The sequence below is a fragment of the Gracilinanus agilis genome, chromosome 6 (genome assembly GCF_016433145.1).
Source record: "Gracilinanus agilis isolate LMUSP501 chromosome 6, AgileGrace, whole genome shotgun sequence".
Lineage (NCBI taxonomy): Eukaryota > Metazoa > Chordata > Mammalia > Didelphimorphia > Didelphidae > Gracilinanus > Gracilinanus agilis.
Genome location: NC_058135.1, coordinates 227,656,018 through 227,677,433, shown reverse-complemented (window position 1 = coordinate 227,677,433; position 21,416 = coordinate 227,656,018). Strand labels below are relative to the sequence as shown.

The following is a 21,416-nucleotide window of genomic DNA, read 5'->3' as shown; positions in this document are numbered from 1 at the left end:
TCATTCTCCTTATTTCTTCTTCCTCTCCTCATTTGTAAATATAAACTTCCATAAAAGTCATTTTGACTTAAAGTTATTCTTTAATTGGGAATTGATAATTACTCAATTCCCTGGTGACCAACCTTTTAATATTCACCCAATCAAAACCCCTTTTTACCCCTTATAGTATTAGTTCCAATGCAGAAGAGAATGAGGGCTACGCAATAAGGGTTAAATGACTTGCCCAAGGTCACATAGCTAGAAAGTGTCTGAGGCCAGATTTGAACTTGGGACTTCCTATCTCTCAGCCTGATTCTCAATCCACTGAGCCACCCACCTACCTCCCAGTAGATTTCTAAGGCACTTGTTCACTCTCCTTAATCTTCAAATGGCTTGGATATGGGAAAGAAGTTATTCAATTCCTCTCATCTAATGGAGTCCTGGCCAAAAGCAAAACCAACAAGTTCTTTCTTCCCTTGATTCAATGGTCCCATGGAGCCTTCTGTTGGATAGCCTAAGAAAAACACAGTCTCACAGGAAGTATTCCTATAGGAATACTGAAGAGTCAGAGGATCTGAGCCAGATAGTTGGAGAAGTCTCAGCTTGAGGCACACACTAACTGTGGCCTTGGCTGAGTCACTTCCTTATTTTGAGTCTGTTTATTCGTCTATAAAATGGAGATGATGCTTGTACTACTTCGCTCACAGGGGAATTGTGAGGAAAATGCTCTGCAGACCTTGAAATGATGATGCAGGAATGTATGATCCATGATTTCTCCGCAAGCTGAGTCTGACGCTCCTGGTGCCAAGTCCCAAGTATCCTCTGGCCCACTCAGATGTAGCCTGACCTTAGGAATGTGCCCCTAGACACAGTTATTTGACAGCACCAGAAGCTAGTACCTGGGAAGGCAAAACCTGGCTTCTCTTTTAGTTGGGAAGTGTTATAGGAAATTTATAGATAGACTTATGATAGTAAAGTAAAAGACAGACCAAGCAAAAACCCTGGCTGAGGCTGTGAACATTCTAAACCCAGAATGTTCAGAGAGGTTTGTCCCCAGAGACTGAAGAGAAGTGACAGTTTTTTGCCTGTAAGAGTGCTGAAGGCTGTGGCATCTGTACAACTAAGTCTGTGGACAAGTTTGGGATCTCAATAGAGGAATTTGTTCTTCAATCAAGAACTAGGTAGAGTTGGGTGCTTTTCCTGTTGTTGGTGGATGGCAAACAGGAAGCCTTTTACTCCCTAGCCCTCTTTGGATTAACTTGCTATGTTTGAAGTGTTTCTGTGTCCCAATTACATCTGGATATCATCTTGGACAAGATTTGTGAGATTCCGAAATTTCCTTTCCCTCTGCAGCCCTGTCAGTGCTGGCTGTCTGGAGTTAGTGTAGTATAGCCAATCCCAAGCCAATATTCCTTTGACAGTTGGTTATAGACTTTAAGATTTCAGCTAACCCTCTCCCTTCCTTCCCTGTCCTTCTTAATCATTAAACAAACTTTTATAAATTTCCTGGTAGTCTTCTTCCCAGCCATGAAGAACCCACTGAGTTTAAACTGTTTTCCCTGGCTGTATTGATTTCTAGTTACAGTTTGTTTTCCCCAGCTAAGTTATATTGTGTTACCTCTCCCTAAGCAGCTGTGAAGCTGTACTGGTGCTTCCTCTTTCATTTCCAACCTATTTCCCCATTCCCCTAAGGTACTGTTAGTTTATTGTTACCCATTCTTTTCAGTTGGGACATTTTGTTTTTTCAGAAGGGAGCTTCACTTCTTTGTCAAGTTGCTAAACATTTCTGTGCCAAATATGGAATGGTTCCCTGGTCCTGGGGTGAGGGCCAGGCTTCCTCACAGGCTTACCCAAATTCACAGACACAGCCCCTCACCAAAGCTCCAGATCTTATTCATTGCTGCTTCTGTGACTCAGTGAAGGAAGCAAATTCATTACATCTCTGTACCCACCTCCTTCCTCTCCTTCAAGTTGGTCACCATGACAATGGTGGCTGTGTTTTGTTCCCAGATCATTCTCCAGAAATCATTCACTGTTTCTTCTTTTGGTCCTAAAAGTGGCCAAAACAAAAGAGGAATGAGAAATGCATACTAGTGTGTTCACATAACAAAGAGAGGGGAAAAAATCCCAAAGCCTAAGGGAGATTTAGACCTTACTTTAGATTCTGTTTAGAAATTTCTACATGTCTCAGGAAGGTCTTTTACCCTCTCTCAAAGAAAGCAGCAGAAGCTATGTATCCATAGCAAGTCCCAAGGGCCTCTCCTAACTTGGTGGCTACATTCAACTTTTCTTCCTTTCAGTGACTTATTGTATGGACTATCCTATGCACAGGTTTGTTATAATGACTTTGGTCAAAGCTTACCATTTGTTCAATTTTCCTATTCCTCCTGCTAAGGTTGCCAGGATCCCACTAGGCCAAGGAATATGAGCAGCAAGAGGCTCAGTATGTTCTGGGGCAGAACACTGAGTGTTCCAGAAACTTCATGGTCCCTAAATGTTGAGGCCTGAGTGTGAATCTGGAGATTTAGGGCTTGGTCTGGAGCTGAGCCACTTTAATAGCTCTGGGCTGTGAAGCCCTGACCTCTGAAGATTTCTGAGAGATGGCCATAACCAAATGTAGCTAACCTTTTCTATCATGGGCCTAGCCCTTGAAGTATTCAAACTGAGATCGCTCAGGACCTGATTGGACTAGATGCCTGCCTTTTGAGTCTCTTTCCAGCTTTTCGATTCCTGAGTTCCCTGAAAGCTCTATAAAAGACTCTCAGGACTATTATCAGTATTCTCTCTACTCTTGAGTCTCTCAGCAATTTTTAAACTTCTCTTATGCACATGGCATCCTTTAGTATTTATTGTGACTATTTTTGAATGCATTAGCTCCCCTACTAGATGATATATTTAATCCCTCACAAGATCTAGAAAAGGAATGTGCAAATTTTGGCTAGAAAAACAAATGAACAAAATGGCCACCTCAATAAAGTAGAAGGCAGATTCTAGTCATTTTTTTTTTAAACCCTTACCTTCCATCTTGGAATCAATACTGTGTATTGGCTCCAAGGCAGAAGAGTGGTAAGTGCTAGGTAATGGGTATCAAGTGACTTGCCCAGGGTTACACAACTAGGAAGTGTCTGAGGTCAAATTTGAACCTAGGACCTCCTGTCTCTAGGCCTGGCTCTTAATCCACTGGGCCACCCAGCTGCCGCCTTCTAGTCATTTTTAAATCTTCCTAAGAGGTGAACAATGACAAAGAAATACTCTAGGAACAGAATGATTCCAATGTGACCAACTTGAAAGCTGAGAAGCTGGTTGGCCCTTTCCATGAGGCAGTTCTGAGGCCCAAGGACCTGAGGCTAAGCCCAATGGCATGAAGTGAATATAAATTCACCTTGTGCAGCAATAAACTTGTTCTTCTCTTGGTAACCCTGGAGAGAAAGAAAAAGGAAAAAAAGGAAGTGACAATTAGCAATGAAGAAGAATGAAAGTTTCACCTTGTTTAGGTTGAGAATCTCTAAACCACATTGATTCTTGTACTAGGATATTCAGTTGGGATCTGATAAAGGTCATGTTTCCCAGAACTTGGGTTGAGGCGGACATGATTGGGGATGTAGACCTGAAACTACCACACCAATGCAACTATCAACAGTGAAAATGCGCATCGGATATGGAGGGGGAGGTGGGGAGGGGTGAAGGGGAAAGTAGGAGCATGAATCATGTAACCACGTTAACTTTTCTAAAAAATAAAAATTATTAAATGTTTCCAAGAACTTGGTTCCAACAGGCTTTAGCCTGAGACTGGGTTTAACTGAGGCATGGGGGAATACCAAAAGTCTAGATTAGTCTCCTCAGACACAGTTACTTTATGAATATTGGTGAGGAATATCTTCATAGTGATTTGCCTAAATATTGATTTGGTCACAACCAAATGAAGGCACTATCTTCCTAGCGCCAATTAGGTATATGCCTGATGCTTACCCTATAATTGGCAATAAAAATTGTAGCAACAATAGAAGACAAGAAGACAGATTAAGAAATCTGACTGGTTGGGTGGCCATCTCCACCCAAGAATATGGATTAGTGAAACCATCAGAGGAAGGGTCTCCCAGAAACTTCAGCAGGGCATCCTGCCTCAGGCACAATTTTCTAGTTTAGACTATTCTATGCCAGCAGACACACCCATCTGAATTTGCATAGGAGGGCTGAAATTCCTTTTCTACATATCTGTGGAGTAGTTAAGCAATGATGCTTAAACTATAAGAGACAAAGAGCCTGCGGGTTAGAGGGGGTGGGGATGAAATAGAAGCCCTCCATTCATCAGAAGGTATACTTTATATGGTCAAATCTGAACCTTGCCAAATAAAAATAGCAGGAACTGAGATTATAGAATACATTTTTAGTAGCCACTGATTAGAGTCTAACTTTGAAGGCATTTGCTTAACCCCCCCAAGTGGATGAGGGGCCACCCAAAATACACTGCCCTGCTTCTACAATAAAGAGAAGTAAATGAACAAGGTCTTCCTAAGTCTCAATGGCTCAGACAATTGGGGAAGAGGGATAGTACTATGAAATGAAACATACAGTTTACCTTAATCTCCCCTCCTCCCATGCTGTACAAAACTACTTAGGAGCAGCCTCACAGACTGAGTTTTTGTATTATAATGCTATGGAGAATGAGAAGCAGGTAGCAAAAAGGTGGGGAAGCAAAAGGGTCTTGGTTATCCACACTGGAGAATGAATCCTTAGAAAAATGGCTTCCTTTCTATCCATCTTAAAGGATATAATTTTTCTTCCCTTAGTTTAGAAATGTGCTTTTTGATGGAGGAGTGGCAAATTAAGGGCCTACAAGATGGCAAAGTGACTTTTTCACAAGGAAAGAGGTTGGGAGATGATGCCAAGAGGAGGGAATGGCATGAAACAGCTGAATCCAAATGGCTCTTCAATCATTGAGGAAAGAAGTAGACAAAGGATGTTGGCTTAAATTCAAATTAGACCCTGGTGAGGGAAGAGGTGAGCACAGAAATTTCAGAGGTCTCAGTTCAGAGATAGGAAAGTAAGCAAGGGGCTCAGAAAGCACAAGGACAAAGAGAAAATGATGATAGAAAGCGAAGGCAGGTGCACCATGATGACTGAGAGAGGAAGGGGGGCAGAGTTTATTCCACAGCCATCTCACCAAGAGCTTTAGGTGGGACTTTTAAATCACAAGACAATTGTGATTGCCAATACAAGCAACCATACTCATTATGAGGATTAAAGCCAGGCCCAAATCCCAGGGAAAAAAAAAAGACAAACCAAATGTCTAGAAGATGGAGACTCAGAAGGAGGCATAACTAATGTGGGGCAAGTGGGGCTTTTCCCAGAAGTGGATGAATTTAGAGGATATCAAAGTTGCTTGATATATATATGGGAAGAAAAGTTCACTGCTATATCCACACGATGTAGAAGGGGTAGAACCAACAATCTCGTTGGTCTGTGTCTTTGCAGCTCTGAGGAAATCAAAGTCAGGCATCTCCCTTCCCCATTGAAGCTCTAATACTCTGGCCTCCTCTTACTAAGCTAAAGAAAGGAGGAGGGATAGAAATGGCAGGAAACCCTTAATCTTTAAACCTCCAAACTGAGGACAACTAAGCATTGGGGTCCAATGATGCCTCAACTATCCACCACTTAGATCATCTAGGCTCTGGTTAAATTAGGACCTTCCACAAGTGAAGAGGCTCAGATAGGGAGGAGGATCAGTCCAACATTAGGGATCAGCAGTACCGTGGCACCTGACCACAACAGGAAGAGATTCCTCAGGTCTCTCCATTCCAGGCCATCCTCCATTCAAAAGTATTGTCAAACGTATCTTCCTACAGTTCAGGTATGTCAATTGGAGCATTCCAAACCCAAGTCCAACCCCATCATTCAATAATCCCCAGTGGCTCTCTATCTCCTCCAGGACCAAATAAAAACTCTTCTGTTTGGCTTTTAAAGCCTAGTCTCCCTTTTTACCTTTCTAGTCTTCTTATACCTTAACATACTGATCCAGTGACTCTGACACATCCACTCCACCTCCTAACTGGGCATTTTCACTGGCTATCTCTCAGGCTTGAAAATCCTTCCCTCCTTATCTCTACCACCTCTTGGCTTTCCTGGCTTCCTTCAAATCCTACCTTTTGCAAAAAAACAAACAAACAAAAAAACCTTTTCCAGATTCCTTGAGATTATCTTTAATTTATAATGTCACTCTATATACATAACAACATATAAATCTATGTCTACAGATGGTATTTATCTATATATGACCCACATGTCAATATCTATTTCTATATCTTCTTTGCATAATTGTTTGCATGATGTCTCCTCAAATGAGAACTTATTTTAAGTAGGGACTGTTTCCACTTGTTCTTTGTATCCCCAAAGCTTAGTATATAGTGCTTGGCATATAGTAGATGCTTCATAAATCCCTATTGATTGATTAACTACTGAGAAGGGGGTATTTTATGAGAACTGCCATTAACTCCCATGTCATCCTGTCTTGAGGACCAGTCCCTTTTGTCCAGGCTCTTCAAGAAAAAGGGACAGAGCTCAGGTTGGCATAGACACAGGGGATGAGACTCTATATAACAAAACATGTTTTTTTGTTATTTGTAGTGAAGACAATGCCCTTCTGCATTCATCTCTCTGGGTCAGGTCACTGAGTAATCTCTTGTAACTTTTGGATCTAAATAGAGATTCTATCCCTTTTTTTCACATGCTGCTTAGGGCCAGGACTCACTCACTACTAGCTCAAATGAGATGAAACAAAGTGCCTGGGTTTCATCTACATAAAGAGGAGGTGGTGTTGGAGGAGAAAGGTAGATGAGTGAACCTTCCCTCCTCTTAAGCCTAAAGACCATTAGTACATTTTATAACTTGCTCTTAAAGAGTTAAATTAAGTTAAATGCTCAGGAAAAAGCATCTGTATCACTGTATCCCCTTCTCTTCCCACTCACACTGCTGTCTCCTGATTTCCTATCTTTCTCAGTCTTATTTGTTGGATTATTGCTCATATAAGTAGCCCCCAAGGCACTATCTGTGGGAGGCCAATAAGAGAATAGATAAAAATCTGAGAGCCCTCTTTTGACACCTCTTATGATCCATACCTTTTCTTATTGGAAAAACATTATAGACTTATTGAAAAGCTTTGAGTCCTTAGCAGACCAGCAACTACTGAGTTAAAAAAATTCTCTCCTTGATAATTAAGAAGCCTGAACTCTAAAAAATATAGTCAAGGCTGGACACAGACAAAGATAGAGATAAGATTGAAGCCAGACTTTATCTGACCAGGTCTAGATCTGTAAATCAAGGCAGAATGCAATTAGTAAACATCTCCATGAAATATATTTCTGCTCCCAGAATTAACCCCTACTAATTGGTGGTTGGAATTTGGCCCTTGCCCTTGTACCCATCTCTCTACTTTTTAGACTTTAATGGGTTGTATATGATTTGTAACCCCTTCACAGCTGTGACTCTTTGTGTTCTTTGTTTGAAACCAGTATAAAATAAAGTCCAAATCCCATAGCGTTAGATCAGCATGGGCTAACCACTAGTTTGGCTGTTCTCATTTTCTTTTTCCTGTCTTAACAATCCAATGCCACCAAATGCCACTCAAGACCCCTGCCATATAGAGCTGGCTCTCTATAACTATCCTAGGTCTTTTCTCCCTCCATACTAGAAGCTATTTGGTTGACCCAGCCCACAAGGAAGGGACTTATCCATTCCAGTGATACAGCTAAAGATATGACACTACACCCAGATGAACTTGGTGGGTACACTTCACGAAAGGAGAAATGGCTCTAGGGGCCAGGAAATACCTTTCCCTTTCCAAAGTGGTTATATACAACCACTTTAAATTTGATTTTACTCTTCCCAGGACTGATGGGTATGGGGAGGAGGGAGTAGGTCTTTTGCCATGAGGAAATGTTGCTGTACTTCTATCATTACTACAACTTCTCAATAAATATCCCTTTGCAAAATTTTGTAGAGATATAAAATAGCTTGATCTATATTGGGGATGAGCACACTGGATGGGGGTTTATTAATGAAAGCATTAGAATCCATAACACATTGGAGTTATCCCTAGAATTCTGAAGAAATCAACATTCAGCTGATCCATGGGACCCAGCCTGCCAGGGCAAATGGAAGTTGGGCGAGTGAGCCTAAGAGAAGCAGTGGCTATGATTCTGGATTGTATGTCAGGAAATCCTGAGTTCATACCCAATCTCATATATCTCCTAGCTGTGTAAAACTGGGCAAGTCACTTAACTGCTCTGAGCCTCAGTCACCTTATCTGTAAAATGAGGGATCTGTCCTCAATAGATGTTAAGGCCTTTTCCAACTCTATGTTCATATAACCATCTCTCTTGGTGATCTCGCAAACTTCTACTTCAATTCTATTTTTTACAGGTGGTACCTAGAGCTAGAAATCCATCCATAATGTTCCTTGATTCTGCATTAATTCTTTACCAACTGGACATCTTCAAATGAACCATTCTATAAGCATCTCAAACTCCACAGATCCAAGATAGAATTCTTTCCCCACTAAACCAATTTCCTTCTCCAGACTTTATATAGGATCAGAGATTTGAGGTCAGAAGGCTAGAACCTCAGAGGGGATTTTATCCAATCCTCTTGTTGTCTAGATGAGAAAACTGAGATGAAGATTGCACGGGTAGTAAGCAGCACTAGTGGGATTTGACATTAGGATCAGGACTTTTCCCACTGACCTATAGCTATTTGATTGCTGAGCCTCAGACCATCACTGAAGAGCCCAGTGCATCTCCAGTTCTGCAGGTGCTGTATAGCCAGCACTTTTTAGGTTAGAGATGCTGTGCTCATAAGGGCTGCTACCCCTTTAGAGTTAGTGGCTCTGGCTTTAAAGCTGGGATCAAGATAGAATCATGACCCAGTTTGTCCCGCTTCTTAGGGCTCCGGTATTCATACTTTCCTTCCCTATGGTTCATGGTTTGAGAGATGAAGAAGCCATCCAGAACATGTGAGACAAAAGATGACTGATATTTCTGCCTTTATCTAGAGGGACATTAACAATGACATTCCTAATAGGTACGAGGATTACTTCAACCAGAAGAGGCCTGGTAGAGTCACATCTACCTCAGTTTCTTCATCTGTACATTAAAGGGGTTAAACTAGATGCTTTCTAAGATTTCTTTTAATTTAAAGAGAAGAACTTGTGATGTTGTCTGTAGCAGAAATGATGCATCTAGAAGTTCTTTCTTGACTCTTATGCTGCCTACAAAAGTACCATAAAGGTAGAGATGAAGCCCTTGCTGGGACAATGGCAGGAAGCATACACTGCTTATGAATGCAACTTCTCTAAAAAATGCCAGAGAACAGCTAAGTAGCCCACTGGATATAATACCAGGCATAGACTCAGAAGGATTTGGGTTCAAATGTGACCTTAGATACTTCCTAGATGTGTGATCCTGGGCAAGTCACTTAACCCCCAAATGACCAGCCCTTACTGCTCTTCTGACTCAGAACTGATCTGAGATAGAAGGTAAGGGCTTTTAAAAAAATAAATAAGTAATTAAATAAGAGCTTCCAGCCTTGGGAAAAAGGTCTCTCCCTGCCAGGCAAGCTCCTATGGCTGAGCCAACATCCAGAGTACAAAATCAAGGCATGGGAATGAAATTCAATACAGCTTCTTCCTTCTAAGGCAGTTCAATGACTGTAATTTCTCAAGTATTAGCAACTGTTATGGCTCCCTGAGCAGGCATAACTCAAGGTATGTAGAGATAAAATTGTTCATGAGCTATAAGACAGAGCACTACCTCCTGTGGGGTTTGATATATAGCTGCTATGGGGAGTCTAAATTGCAATTCCCAAGGCTCCTGCCTCAGGTTGCATTTACTAAGAGAAGTTTGTCACTCCATTCTTCTTGTTCTACAATAAATTGGCTATTTGCACTATCTACCACCTTCCCTCTAGGAGAGTTTTTTGCTTGTTCTGGTGTGATATGGATTTGTTTGGCTAATCTCCAGGACAGATGGGTAGAGATTACTGGGTAGGAAATGTCAGAAGATCCTACCTCTTTCTCTTGTCTTGGAGGATTCTCCTTCCCCAATTTCCCCCAAACTCATATACTTCTCAAAGTATAAAATGCTTTCCTGTCAAGCTCAGGGGCCCCTATTCCTCCCTTTGGCATACTTTTTGGGGATGTGGTTAGGATAACAGAGAGCAGGGGGATGCTGTAGACACTGTCAAATGACTCACTGAAATCCAAGCACACTAATTCTTTCACAATTTCCTTGGAAACAAGAGAGAGAGAATCATGGTACATAAAATGGACCCAAAACTGATTTGAAGAACAGTGATAATGAGTCAGTATCAAACAATGACTCAATATCAAACTGGAAGAGAGGTAGCAGCTGTAGGGCTGTTTTTGTTCTGTTTAATATTTTTAACAGTGAGAGGTAGGTTGATGAGATTAAACCCCTTCCTTTAGAAAGGAAGAAGAGGAAATATGAATAATCAATAACTGAAGAATCAGTAGGTATATAATCCCTGTGCATCAAAGGAATGATACTAACCTCTAGGTGCATTCTTTTTTTAACTCTTACCTTCTGTCTTGGGGTCAATACTAAGTACTGGTTCTAAGGCAGAAAAGCAATACAGGCAGTTGGGGTTAAGTGACTTGCACAGGGTCACAGAGCTAGGAAGTGCTTGAGGTCATATTTGAACCAAGGACCCCCTCCCTCCAAGCCTGGTTCTCTATCTACTGAGTCACTTGGCTGCCACTGGGTACATTCTTCTTTACCCTCTTCAGGACTGATGTAATCAAGGATGCCTGGAGTTTATTTATTCTAGATTTGCGCATTCATGAAGTGAAGCAGTTTCCTTTGCTTATTCCCAGTGTAAACCCCAGTGAATCAGGGTGCCATAACCTTAATGCATACTCTGCCTTGATATTAATAAATTGTGACTTAGTAAGTTTGCTCTGAGTTTGAGCTGTGTCTCTTCCTTAAACCCAGAAACAGACTGTGATGACTTAGACATTGGATAGATGACATGCTCATCAAATTTTACAGACTGCTGGAATAAATGGAAATGGATTTTTAAAAAAATCTACTACATAGAAGATAGAGGAGACACAAGTGAGACAGGGTGGCCCAGAGGAAAGAGCACTGGACTCAAGTCAGAAAAGCTTTGTTGCAAATCTTACCTCCTACTTTTTAGTTGTGAGAGGAGCTATCTGTTTTTCCCCTCAGGATTGTAGGGGTAACCCCAAGGGGGTAGACATTCTAGTCCTATTGCCTAGAAGCCCACATGTAGCCCAACCCCGACCCCCATCAATCAGTTAACCGCTTATTGTTCTTGGAACCACTTCAACTTGTTTAGCTCTTATTAGATACCAATCCTTATCCAGAGTCTCCATATACAGTGACTTCCCTGCTAGCCATAGCTGCATTACAAAAGTGCCACAAATGAAAAACAGACAGGCAGACAGACAAGACAGACAAACATCATGCCCAGAAAGCTGGAGAGACCCAGGCAGGTGACATGTGATGACATGAAGCCATTCAAATGAATGACGAAAGGAGTTGAAGTTCTTACATTAATGAATGAAGAGTTGATATAGTCAGAATCTGGAACCCCTTCAACTGGTGTCAGATGTACTCTGGAATGGTCATCTAGAAGAGAGAGCAACAGCTATGACTCTTTCCTTGAAAATCTACTCTGTCTCATGTGCCTTTTAGATTCTCTAAGGACAGTTTTCCACTACTGCCCTTGGGTGCAGGTTCCACTTTCCTTGACTTCTCCTTTCTGATTTATCAGTAAGACACTACTCTGAAGTGGGACCAAGAGGTGGGGAGCATAGAAAGTAAGAATCCTTATCTCTGACACATGGATCTCTGAGACTGGGAACAGTGCAGTGTAACCAAGGACACAATGAAATGTCAGTATTGACACCAAGAACTCCGCTGGGCCTAGATGATTCTTTAAGTTTGTTAAGCTCATAGTATGGTTATTTCTGACTTTAGCCACTGACAACACTATCTCCTGGCCTTGCCAGCTTCTTTCCTTGGCTCAAAACTGCAGGGGGCCTGTCTATCTCTTTATGTCTGGTTCTGGAGAATCTGCTTATAACAAATATGCATAGTCAGGCAAAACAAACTGGGAAACGTAATACTCTCCTGGGAAGAGTCCCATTAGGAGATTTATCAGCTACTGTAGTTTAGTACATAAGCACAAGAGTGTGATTATTGTCATCTACTGTACTATAAGCTAGTCACAGGCCGAGTTCATTTCAGAATCATTTGTCTTATTTTCTCCTCAAAACCAAGGACAAGTCCTTGCATAGAGCAGAAATTGAGACTTGACTGGTGGAAGTAAGCACTGAGTAGTGTTGGGCCTAGGAAGTTATCCTGGAAACCACAAGGCCTCTTAGCTCTGGGGCTTAACTCTACTCATATGACCCTCAAAAGTACTGACTCAGAAGACCCTTTTGCCTGGTAACTTCTCAACTAGGGGTAGTTTTGTGAGAAACCCCTGAAGCACGTACAAGGCAAGATGTTCACATATCTGTTTTTCTCTTTGTTTTCTTCCTTAGAAGCAGCTTCACAGGTGGCCTGGATAGGACAGGCTGGGAGAGCCTGGAGGACATAAGAAAAATAAGATAAGTTACTAAAAATAGCAATTGTAATTAGCAAGCATCCCTATAATGCAAACTGCTATTTCTCATTCTTGTGAGAGAAGCTGAATAGGTCAATGGCCACAGCAATGAAATATCTGGCACCAAGGGAGCATCCCCTCTACTCCCTCCCTCTCAAATCCAAGTTGTTTCTAAAGGTCTAAAGCACTGCTTCATTTGTATTGTCATGAGAAGAAAGACATTTGTCTGCCAGATGCCCTTTTCTCTAGTATAGAGAAGGGCTTCTTGACACAGCAGAGTCAGAGTTTCTCTTTCCTTTTTCATCTGGCTCTATGGTTCATTCATTGCAGTCTCTATCTAACTGAGAGAGAAATAGAGAAAAATCCTGGTATTTGGACAGTAAGAAATAGGAATGGCCTTCAATGCTGTCCCCCCAATCCCCCCCCCTCCCCGCTCCCAAATGTCTGTGTTTTCTCCTGCTCCAATATTTCCTGCATTAAACTTATTTGTGTACACTGCAGTGTATTTGTGGTAGAATGCAAGCTCCCTGAAGACAGGACTTGCCTTAACTCAGTGCCTTGCACAAAGCAGATACATAAGAAATGTCTTTACCCTGAAAGCTTATTTCTTCCACCCCTGGACTTTCTCACACTGGAAAAATCCTCTCGCCTCTTATTAGCTGGTTTCTCCCCAACCTTGCCACCATGTCTTCATTCCTCCCCTCTTCATCCTGCTCTCCTGACTCCCCATACCCTACAGCCCTGCTCCCAGGCTCTTTTCCTACCTCCTCAGCAGCTTTCTTTTGAATATTCTTCTTATTAGAATGGAAGCTGTATGAGAGACTATCTTTCTGCTTCTATTTGTTATTTCAGCACCTAGAGCCATGACTGTTACATGGTAAACATTGAATGAATGCTTATTGATTTCTGATTTGATTTCTTGCTCTAGATCTAAACTGTGCCTACATGAATTTGTGCCACAGGAAAACTTGGGGAAAGAGAGGCAATTAATACCAAGGAAAGTGGTGTACCTGTATTCTCACAAAAATATCTGGAACTAGTCCTTAAAAATAAGGCCTTAGAGGGGGCAGCTGGGTGGCTCAGTGGATTGAGAGCCAGGTCCAGAGACAGGAGGTCCTGGGTTCAAATCTGGCCTCAGACACTTCCTAGCTCTGTGACCCTGGGCAAGTCATTTAATCTACATTGCCTAGCCCTTACCACTCTTCTGCCTTAGAACCAATACACAGTATTGATTCTAAGATGGAAGGTAAGGATCCTACAAAAAAATAAATAAACATAAGGCCTAAGGCCTTAGATAGGGAGGGTCAGACTGAATAGCCAAAGGCCAGCAGGAAAGAAGATGAAGGGGATGTCTCTCTCCAGTTATGTACATACTATAGACTCTAACATGAAACTCCTTCATTGACCAGTGGCAACAACAGAATGCATGAGTTTTCTTTGAGCACTTAAAGGGCTACCATGTACAAGAGAAGTATTGAATCTGTTCTTTTTGCCCACAGAAAGCAGAAGATCAAAGTTGGGCGGGGGTGGTGGTGGAGGGTGGTGGTAGAGGGGAGAGTTGGTTTAGAGCAGTGATTCCCAAAGTGGGCACTACCGCCCCCTGGTGGGTGCTGCAGTGATCCAGGAAAGTGGTGATGGCCACAGGTGTATTTATCTTTCCTATGAATTGCTATTAAAATTTAAAAAAAAAATTAATTTCCAGGGGACTAAGTAATATTTTTTCTGGAAAGGGGGTGGTAGGCCAAAAAAGTTTGGGAACCACTGGTTTAGACTGAAGAATAAGGCAGATTCTGGCTTGGGAAAACTTCCTAATAATGAAAATTGTCCAAAATTAGAATGGGTTGCAATGTAAGACAGTAGAGGCCTCTATTGCTAGAGACTGAAAATGGAGGTTGTTTGGTCTCTTGAGAGGAAGTGTTGTGGAGGGATCCCTGATCGGACATAGGCCAGACAACGTATTTTTTAGGCCCTTTCCAGTTTGAGATTCTGTGATTTTAAACATAATTATAGGGTAAGGTGCTTCCTTCTGAGTTCTAAGAATAACTGCTCGAGGGTAATGATACCTCTAAACCAGCTATAGACACAAGATGGCAGCAAAATTCTGTTCAGTCCAGGCCTAGCTGTAGTTCCAATCTCATATCTGCTTGAGAGTCTGGTTTGCCATTTAACTCATTTTTAACTAGAACTCTCTAAATATTCTGGCCCTGAATACACTTAGCACTCCACATTCAGCTAACAGTACTTGCTTAGGCCCTCGAGGGTCCTGGGATTACAGCTAGCTTAATGCAAAAATAGGAGTGGGGGCAAAAAGTCTACAGCTAAGTGTCTTATCCACAGCATTTTTAAAACCTCTCTGTGAAAGGTAACAGTGGCCAGTGATCAGACTTCTCATCCTTAAACCATAACCTGATTCCCACATGACTTCCTAGGACCATACTGCCCAGACTGGCTTTGCCCTGCCCACCCAATCACAGGGTAAACAAATGGCTCACATTGAATTCTTCTCGGAAGAGCTTATTATCATCAGCCATCCGTCGGTTAATCTCCTCTTCCAGCTTGTCCACTGGCAGCGGGGGATATTTCCTATTGGTGCTTGGAGACCTGGCCAGAAGTGGCATGCTTTGAGGCTCTGCAGCAGCACAAGGGGAAGTGGTCAGTCACTCAAGGCCCCGGAAAAGGCCAGCCCTCTGCCTGATAACTTGCCGCTTTGCTGCCACTGGCCAAGATAGCCCCAGAATCAACACAAAGGGCCAGGGTTGCTGTCTTTGGTCAGTCTCAGGTGTTGAGAGAGTATGTATGGGGGCATTTTAATGCTATCATCTGTCCAAAACCCCCTGTTTTCCTTGCCCAGTAAATCTCATGCAGAGACAGGCCATTGCCAACAGCCTTACCCATGTCATCAGTGCGTCCATTGGATAAGCGAAAGGAATTTGAATGGCTCCCAGCCTGCTTGTACTTCTTGAACCTAATGGGAAAGAATATAAAAAATGGGCACCTAGAGTCCAAGAAAAGAAATAATGTTCTTTAGAAGGCTCAATGTGTCACTGAGATTTGGGTCTATCTCTGATAGAGTTCAATTCAATCTTCCCAGGAACAGATGAGTAGAGAAGAGCCCTGTGCAGTGAGAATAGAGAACCAGCTCCCTTTCTGGACATCATACAGCCCCCTCCTGCCAATATAATACTATACCTTTCAGAGATAAAATTGTAAGATTCTGTACCTATCACTGCATGTCCTTGACACATGACTCCTAGAAAAAGCCCCTGTAACAAAACTGTCCATTTATATTCCTCATAATTTCCTGGGAAGAAGAGTAAAAGAGATCTGTCCTGGGTCAGAGCTATGAGATTTACTCTGCTCTTTGGTGGACATCTTAGGTAGGGAACCCGCTTCTGTGTCAGCCTATTTGATACCAGGATGTCTCCAGAGGTCTGTGACTCTACTAGGCAGAGGGGGAGGTCCTAGTACCTAACCACAGTAGTTTGGTGCCCCCAAGGAGTCTTGTAATTGCTCTTTCTCTCTATGGGGTTCCAGACTAGATGCTGGTCTAGCCAAAGGATCTGTCTCAACTCCCCAGCAAGATTTCTAAGATAAAGACCTACCACCTGGGGCTGGAAGGACAGGTACTGAGAATCTCTATAGCACAACACCTCTGTAAAAGCTAGTGCTTTGAGAAAAGGAAGGGATGCAAAGCTGGATGTTGGAAATTTCAGCTTTTTTTATCCTTCATCAAAGGATTAAACCCATATCCCCATTACCCCCAATGGCCCTGGTAATCATGGTGATGTTATTAACAATCTCATATAGGCCCTTTACTGCTATAATGCTCTTTAAGATTAATAGTATTTCATAGGTACAAAGTCTTTAGCATCCTCTAGGAATAGGCAAGGAGGCCAATTCCATCATGGTCTGGTGGGACCCAGAAGCTGGGCAGAAAGGCAAGGCTAACCTGTTCCAGCTTTCTCACCCACTCAATGGCCTTTATTCTTTTTTTTTTTTTTAAACCCTCAACTTCCACCTTGGATTCAATACTATGTATTGGTTCTAAGGCAGAAAAGTGGTAAGGGCTAGACAATGGGGGTTAAGTGACTTGCCCAGGGTCACACAGCTAGGATAGGCCAGATTTGAACCCACAACCTCCCATCTCTAGGTCTGGCTCTCAATCCACTGGGCTACCCAGCTGCCCCCAATGGCTTTTATTCTTAATGAAGATGCTCAAAGATCACCTTCCTTGACATCCACCAAACTTTTCCTAATGTTCAAAAGCCCAGACCAAGGGCATTTTTTCTTCTTTGGTAAAGAGAACAACATATTTAAAAAACAAACAGAGCAAAACCCTTTAATAAACTGGTAACTATTTTTAGAGATTATTTGTGACTGTATTTAGCATCTTGATGAGAGCTACTCTGCTTCCACAAGAAATCTTTTGCTAAAGAGCACTTTTACTGCTGAAGTTCTGGGTGACTTATCAGCCACAATACAACTCTTTTCCCCGTAAAAGTTCTGAGGAGCAAATGGTACCCTTTCCTATTACATCAGACCAAAGAGCTTACTCAAAGCTAAAGCAGGTAAAATGAACTAACTCATCTTCCATAATCTTTCAGGCCTGTCTGATCTCTCCTTTACACTTACCATATTTTAACTTGTATCAGTGTGGTATGGCTACATCTTTTATCCTCCTACTGGACTGTATGGGCAGGAACATAAGGACTTTGCTCTCCAGTCTGGCATCCTCACTGCAACCCACATCCCTCATTCCCCATCCCCACCCCATCAAGGGCTGAGCACACAAGGGACCTGCACATTGTAGGTACTGAAGTCATGTGTGCTAAAGTGAACTAGATTTAGCCACAGTGGAGAGATTGGAGTTTCTTACCTTAACATGTACAGAACAATGATAATAAACACTATCACTAGCAGAGAGGACAGGGCCACCATCACTGCAATGATAGGGGTCTCATCTGAAACCAAGAACACACACACATAATCAGGTTAGAGGATTGGCATTAACTGCAAGAGGAATCTTGGGCAGCCACTGCAAAGGACAAGCTAGTGATGGCTCCTTATCCTAATGCTTCTATAATTGAAGGAAAATAGGGAAAGAGAAGGGGAGAGAGGAGAAGAAAGGAAAGGAGGAAAGGAAAAAAAAGAGGAAGGAAAGGAAGAAGAGGAGGAGGGGAAGGGGAAGAGGAAGGAGGAGAGGGGGAGGAAATAGGGAAGGGAAGGGAAAGGAAGGGAAGGAAAGGAAAAGGAGGAACCAAGATACCTAGCTTTCAGGCCTGATTCTGGTTAACACATTAATCTGGAGCAATTCACTTAACCTCTCTGGATCTCAGTTTCATAAAACATCAGGAGATTGAGCTATCTGGTCTCTATGATCTTTTATAACTCTAATATCATATGAGTATATTATCCTGCATATTATTTGTATATTAGTCTGATAGAGGAGTACTCCTTATCCTTTTTTATTCTGTATTTAAAATATTTTAATAGCATAATAATATTCCATTGCATTCAAGTATCATAATTTGTTTAGCCCTTCCCCAATCAGACATATCAACTTTGTTTCTAGTTCTTTGCTAACTATAAAAAGTGCAGCTATAAAATATGCCTCTGTATAAGGTTCACGGAGAAGAGAGGAAAAACAAAATAATACGAGAGAGGCCACTAGCTTTGATATTTATTTCACAGAAATTCTTCCAACTAGGGAGAAATCTGTAAACCTTCACAATGTAGAGGCCAAATCTATTTTGTTGCCTTTATCAAATAGTTTAAAATGGCAATGCTACTCACTGAGACAGAACTAAAGTGGAAATAAAGAGGTAGAGGAAAATTTAAGTAACATGACTTCAATGCTTATAAATTCAACATTTATGGGAAGATTAAAAGTCCATCCTAAGCCACCAAAAGCCAACTTGGAATTTGAGAAATTGGGAGTTTATGGATCTGGGTATCCAAAACACATATCTAATTAATTGACTACTTAGAATTCATGAAAACAGAGGATGTTTCACATAGATATATCAGAAAAGAGGAGCAAGACACTAGTGGCAACACTAGATGAAGACTTTACTTACACTGGTTTGATTTCCTACTCTCATTTGTCTTTCAATATAAAGCTTTCATCTTCACATTGTTGGTCCTATCATATATGTCACCTGAAGAAGCTATGGGCAAAAAGATTTCCTTTTTGTCCGTATGGAGGTTATGACCTCAAATAATGAAATTTTTAATAGAGAACATAAGCCTATAACTTCCTTTCCTTGGACTACCACTATCTCAGGACCCTATTTAAATACTATTAAATTTCACGAGCAAAGACCTATGTTTATTTATTATTTTCCTCTAAATAGGTGCAAATTTCTACACAACTGAACAATGGAGACAGAAGATTCCATCTACAACCAATACCTGGTTCAATAAAATATGAGAAGATTATGGCACAAGATAAATTATCATCACAAATTAAGCATTGTTGTTTCTGTCCTCCCCGAGTAAAATAGAAATTTCTTGGGAAAATTCATCAAGGAAGAAAAAAAGGAGCTTCATTGTGCCAAATCATTTAAAAAGACATAATCTATAGGCTAAGTAGCTATAAAAAAAGGGTGGTTCTGAGTTTTGGCTTTGTAATTTATTAATTAGGTGATTATAGGCAAGTTGCTTCCCCATTAGGAGCTTCAGTTTTCTCAATTGTAAATAAAATAGGGGTAATAGTTATGTTACCTCCCTCACAGGATTTCATAATCTTCAAGGTATGAAAAGTAGTTTTTTGTAATAGTGGATTTTGTTTCTATTCCTATTTCCTGTTAAATCATTATGGAAAATGTAAATCAAAAGTTAAAACATTTCACAACCACATATGCATATGGTCACCATAGATTGGTAGGGAATGGGAGGAGGAAGTAGGAAAGGAGTCACTACACAATGAACTTGCTTCTTAAATGAAGTGACAATAAACAAGAAGGTGAGTTTCTCACCTCTTCTTTCCGAGTCAGAATTACCTGTATAATAAGTGAAAAATAGAAACATTTATTAAGATGAAAACAGACAATAACTAGCACTTCTACAGTTTCCCTAACAATTTAATACTAGATCCAATGTTCAGTGAGAAAGAACCAGTCACAGGAAAACCACTGCTGCTGAAGAAAATCTGCTTTTTTTTCCCCTTATGCTCTCCTCCGCCCCCTTTTCTCATTAACTGTAATCCCCTATATGTAAGATGAGGCCGTTCACGTTTACAAAGTCTTTTCACATTTATTATCTCATTTGATCCATATACTGGTCCTGGGAGATAGGGAAAGAGGAAAAAATGGCTCTCCTCTAACAAGAATACAGATCCTATAAATCCAGCTGTCTTGTCCCTGCTGATTATTGGCATTTTCTTGGTCTTCAATTTTTTAATGACATCTACCTTGTGGCAGAATACTCGAGGTGCTGGTCCTTGATAATCCTTTATGAGACTTCTGATGAGTTCTCTTCAGATCATCTACTTTGTTTCCTATTTGTTAGAAGGTGTTTATAATAGTACAGCAATTTCCACTAGCATGGGATAGTATTGCCCTCATTCAATAGTTGAAGAGATTAAGACTCAAGAGGGAGGAGTGACTTTTTTTAGGTCAAGAAATAAGTAGCAAAGCTGGGTCTTGGCCTTATGATGCTAAATCTACTTTCTACTCTTTCCTCTAGACTAGGCTTCTCATTCTGAACTGAGGAGAAATAGAGGGCAGTGGAATATCATCCTCTGAATAATCTTTGGGACCCTTGAATCATTTCATGGATCATCTCCTCTGAGCTCCTTCCATCTTTCCCCTTTCTTCTACAAACAATTTCAGAAGAAGTGATGCATAATGAAAAAATAAACTAGATCTTTCCTAGGGGCCTTCTTGGCTTTCTCCCACAATACAGCAAGTATGAGAACCTTCTCAGCTACAGTTGTCCTTAGCCAGTCTTCCAACAGTGGTTATGAACAGAGTTTTCCTCTTTTTTGTGAGCTTCTTGAAGATAAGCACTGTTTTTGCTTTTTTCCCTTTGTATTATCCCTGGCATTTAGCACAGTTCCTGACATAGTAGGTGCACAATAAATGCTTACTGACTAGACAGCATTGAAAAACCAGCCAAGACCTGATTCTATGCACTAGTCTGCCTCTAACTTATGAGATACTGTCCAGTTCTTTAAATGGTCTCAAAATAAAATTCATTTAAAAACAAATGTGTACTAGAGAGTCTTTTTTAGAAATGGGTTAAAGGTAAAGTCTAATAACATGGCTACCAATGAATATTAATTTGGGAATCAATGACTTGATTCCTGGAACAGATGTTTTTGAAAGTAAGGGAGGAGGAAGGTAAACCAAAGTAGAAGGATAGGGGAGGATAATGGAAAGTTTTAGTATTAGCTATGATTTCTATTACTGAATTAAATAAAGATTCAGGGAGGATATGATAGCTCTCTCTCTCTCCAAAGTATCTAAAGGGCTATCTTCTGGAAGAGGAATTAAATTTGTTTTGTTTGATTCTAGAGGGGAGGACTAGAAATAATTTGCAAAGAGGAAAATTTAGGCTTGAAAAAAGGAAAAAAAATGTAAACAATTAGAATTCTCAAAATAGAATGGACTGCCTTGAGAGGTGATGGTTTTCCCCTTTTGGGGAGGCGTCTTTAAGCAGAGTCTGGATGTTCATTTCTTAAGTTCTATAGTGAGGATTCCTTTCGGGCCTGAGGTGTAAAGATGACTATTGAGGTTCCTTCCAACTCTCAAAATCTAATGATGTGTTACAGGGCTAACCAGAATGAATAA

General features: G+C 41.1%; 1 protein-coding gene across 1 annotated transcript in view; it reads right to left on the bottom strand.

Moving 5' to 3' along the window:
• Positions 1–21,416, bottom strand: part of PTPRA (protein tyrosine phosphatase receptor type A) — a 135,308-nt gene that overhangs the window by 18,769 nt on the left and 95,123 nt on the right. Inside the window, exons 5-12 of the mRNA XM_044681298.1 lie at positions 19,602–19,625; positions 17,501–17,585; positions 15,516–15,589; positions 15,117–15,253; positions 12,515–12,605; positions 11,566–11,642; positions 3,362–3,398; positions 1,932–2,029 (exon numbers count right to left, since the gene is read on the bottom strand). Coding sequence (XP_044537233.1) covers positions 1,932–2,029; positions 3,362–3,398; positions 11,566–11,642; positions 12,515–12,605; positions 15,117–15,253; positions 15,516–15,589; positions 17,501–17,585; positions 19,602–19,625 — 623 coding nt within the window. The remainder of the gene's footprint in view (positions 1–1,931; positions 2,030–3,361; positions 3,399–11,565; positions 11,643–12,514; positions 12,606–15,116; positions 15,254–15,515; positions 15,590–17,500; positions 17,586–19,601; positions 19,626–21,416) is intronic.